Source organism: Anoplopoma fimbria, chromosome 19 (genome assembly GCF_027596085.1).
Source record: "Anoplopoma fimbria isolate UVic2021 breed Golden Eagle Sablefish chromosome 19, Afim_UVic_2022, whole genome shotgun sequence".
Lineage (NCBI taxonomy): Eukaryota > Metazoa > Chordata > Actinopteri > Perciformes > Anoplopomatidae > Anoplopoma > Anoplopoma fimbria.
In genome coordinates, this window is record NC_072467.1 from 1805666 (window position 1) to 1808541 (window position 2876).

At 44.6% G+C, this 2876-nt stretch overlaps 1 protein-coding gene across 1 annotated transcript; it reads right to left on the reverse strand.

The window, feature by feature from the left end:
• Positions 1–1070: 1070 nt before the first annotated feature.
• On the reverse strand, positions 1071–2417 carry c2cd4a (C2 calcium dependent domain containing 4A). The gene has a single exon (XM_054619483.1). The coding sequence runs from the start codon at positions 2415–2417 to the stop codon at positions 1071–1073; it is 1347 nt and encodes a 448-aa protein (XP_054475458.1).
• Positions 2418–2876: the final 459 nt, after the last annotated feature.

Below are 2876 nucleotides of genomic sequence, written 5' to 3' on the forward strand. Positions count from 1 at the left end.
TCCCCTATCCAAGCTTTTCTGAGCCCTGAGAAACCTATTAATCTTTAACTAGGAGCTGTAATGGCAGCCGTGCTTTTAAGCCTGATCTTTATTGCTGAAAACAGCAGGATATACGTGCCTGGAGTCTACATTAAGGCCTCCTGCTCTGTTCTGTTGAGTAAACATGTGTGTATATTGCATACAGAGTTGCTATTTTTTGTTTGTAGTTCTCTTAAGAAAAAAACCCGGCTGGTTGAGTTCATACACAGTTGAATTCTTCATGTTTTACTTAGCTGTTTTGCTGCCTAAATGATTTTCCAATTCTAGGCATAATTTATATTTTTTCATTGAGAGCAGAGGGTAGTTTATTATAATGCCTTGTCACCTGAAACAAAAAAATGGATTTAATAATTAAAATTTAAACAACTACTAACAACAACCTGGCCTTGTATGAGAATATGTTTAAAAAAAAAAAAAAGAAACATGCTATTCAACTTGTAGAATGTGAATTTCTCAAACAACTTAAGTTTTTATTCTGTCCTCATGAACAGTAACTTCTGTATCATAGGAGGAGCGAGGCAGATAGAGCTTCTTTTGTGCACTGATTCAAATTATGCATACTCAACGGTGAAAACTCCCCTCTAAGGTTTCTGGTTTTCTATTTTTAATCATTGGAAAGGTCACGGAGAAAACAACAGGCTTAGGAGAAATAGGAGATGGTGGTTGTCTGATGTTGAAGCCACATTAACACACCAAAGGGCAGTAAATTATCGTATTATCATGTTTGTGTTTGTTTAAAAAGCAATTATAAAGTGGGGATTCACTTTTTGTTGGTGGTGCAGTTTGTTTTCCAAAATTCTGTTTATCCTGATAATTGAATTCTGACCATGGATAAGGAGAAAGCTGGCTGAACTCTTTCTGAACATTTAACGATGTTACAATAAAACTTGTAGCATAGTCTCCTTTAGAAACGTATTAAAGACAAACAATGCAGTGTTTTTTCAATAATTTAATCATGATAACATCCTGTTTTACAATACAAAAATGAAAATAAATAATTCAACACATAAATTAACAGTTAAGGAAGTACTTTATGATGTCACAATGCTAGAAAGAGGCAAATCACAGTCACCCAGGAGATAGTCTCTTTTCAGGCTGGACATTTTGTTCACCACTTTAAAGCGAAGGGAACGCTGGCTAATGTCTTCCTCTGAGATACTATCAAAGAAGAAATCCTCATTGAAGATCGGATTACGGCTCTTTCTGATGACTGTGCTGCGCTGCTTCTGGACTTTTCCGGGCCCCAGAGAGAGGCTGACGCTGCAGTTGATAATCTTAGGGTCGACAGAGAGCGGATACAGGCCTTCCGCACTGATCAGTCGAACCCGTAGTCTCTGGTTATCTGGGCAGTACTCTGCTGAGAGTCTCAGGCTGCCATCTTTTCCTATGGGTGCCATTCTCTCCTTCATTACTCTCTCTCTGTGCAGAGTCAAATCCGTGGGGAAGATGCTGGGTGGTGCCAGGCTGTAGCTGCTCGGCAGGCCTTCGGCTAACCCATCTGATGCCCTCCTCATGACATTGGGGCTATTGTCTGTGGAGCTGCCTTCATCTGTGGACAGGGAATTGTTCCTGGACACCATTGCCTTTCTCATGTTCCTTGACAACAGCAGTTCATGGCTCAGTGCTTTGAAGAGGGAAGACTTGGCGGGGCACCTGGTCAGCAGTGGCGAGCTGAAAGGAGAGGATTCAGTGGAGGAAGTTGTATCGCTGTCCAGAGTGGCCTGCCAGTTCAGGGTGTATCCTCTCGGGGAAAGCCTGGAGGTCAGGCTGTTGAGGCTGAATGAGGAAGGAGAGGAGGAGGGGGAGGTGGAGGGGGAGACTTTGGAGCACACGCTGGATCGACTCCTGGGCAGCAGCAGGGGAGAGGAGCCAGGATCGGAGTGGAAGAGCGACTCCTTTCTCCTGGTGTGGGGGCTCTCCAGTAAGGTGCAAAAGCCGTAGCAGGTCTGAGCTTTGGCCATGTGTGGCAGGGACAAGGCAGCCTGGCTCTGGGGGTCCGCATTGGTGGTCTCCTCATCGCTGCAGCCATCATAGGGGCCCTCATCCACACTCTCCACCTGGATAATGTGCGAGTTCATGGGCTCATAATGTGTCACCTCTATTTCGGGGCTAACCCTCTCACAGGGAGACACCTTGATAACCCGCGCAGCTCGGCTCTGCTCCGCGTTCTTCATCTCCTGCAGGGATGGGATTGTTGGGGGGATGCAGAACTCTGGGATGTTGTCGGGGGTGATGACATAAGGACAGAGAGAAATCCTTTTGGGTTTTTCAGCTTTTTCTCCAAACATGATGTCCCCAATTTTAAAACTGAGTTCGGCTGATGGGATTGGCAGGTTAGATCTCTCCACTGACACACGGATCTTCTCCACCACCCACATGGGTCCTCTGGTAGAGGTTAGGAAACTCTGTAAAATTAACAAAATGTGCTTGTAAGTTGCTGCAAAGTCTTCTAAAACACATGGAAAAAGGATGTAAAAGAAAATCATGTCATATTATCTACAATCATAAACTTTGCAAGAAGGTTCTCTTACCTTGTATTCAGAAGATATGGAAAATCCACAAGCTTGTCCTGAACAGGATGGATTGATGGCTACAGCTGAAAGGCGGTTGTGAAAAATCTGTGAGGCTCTCTTGACGGCAGATAGAGGTTCTCTCTTGTCACAACCAGCGCATATGTGGCTGTTAAGAGATGAGGACAGTTTAAATGAAGCAGGAAACCAGTGGATGAAACACCCGCCCCCCTGTGCTGCTCCAACAGGATCCTCCCTCCCTCCTTGACCACTGGTTCCCATGGAAATATCCAAACGACAACAGAGCCCACTGTTTAGTTAGATAAG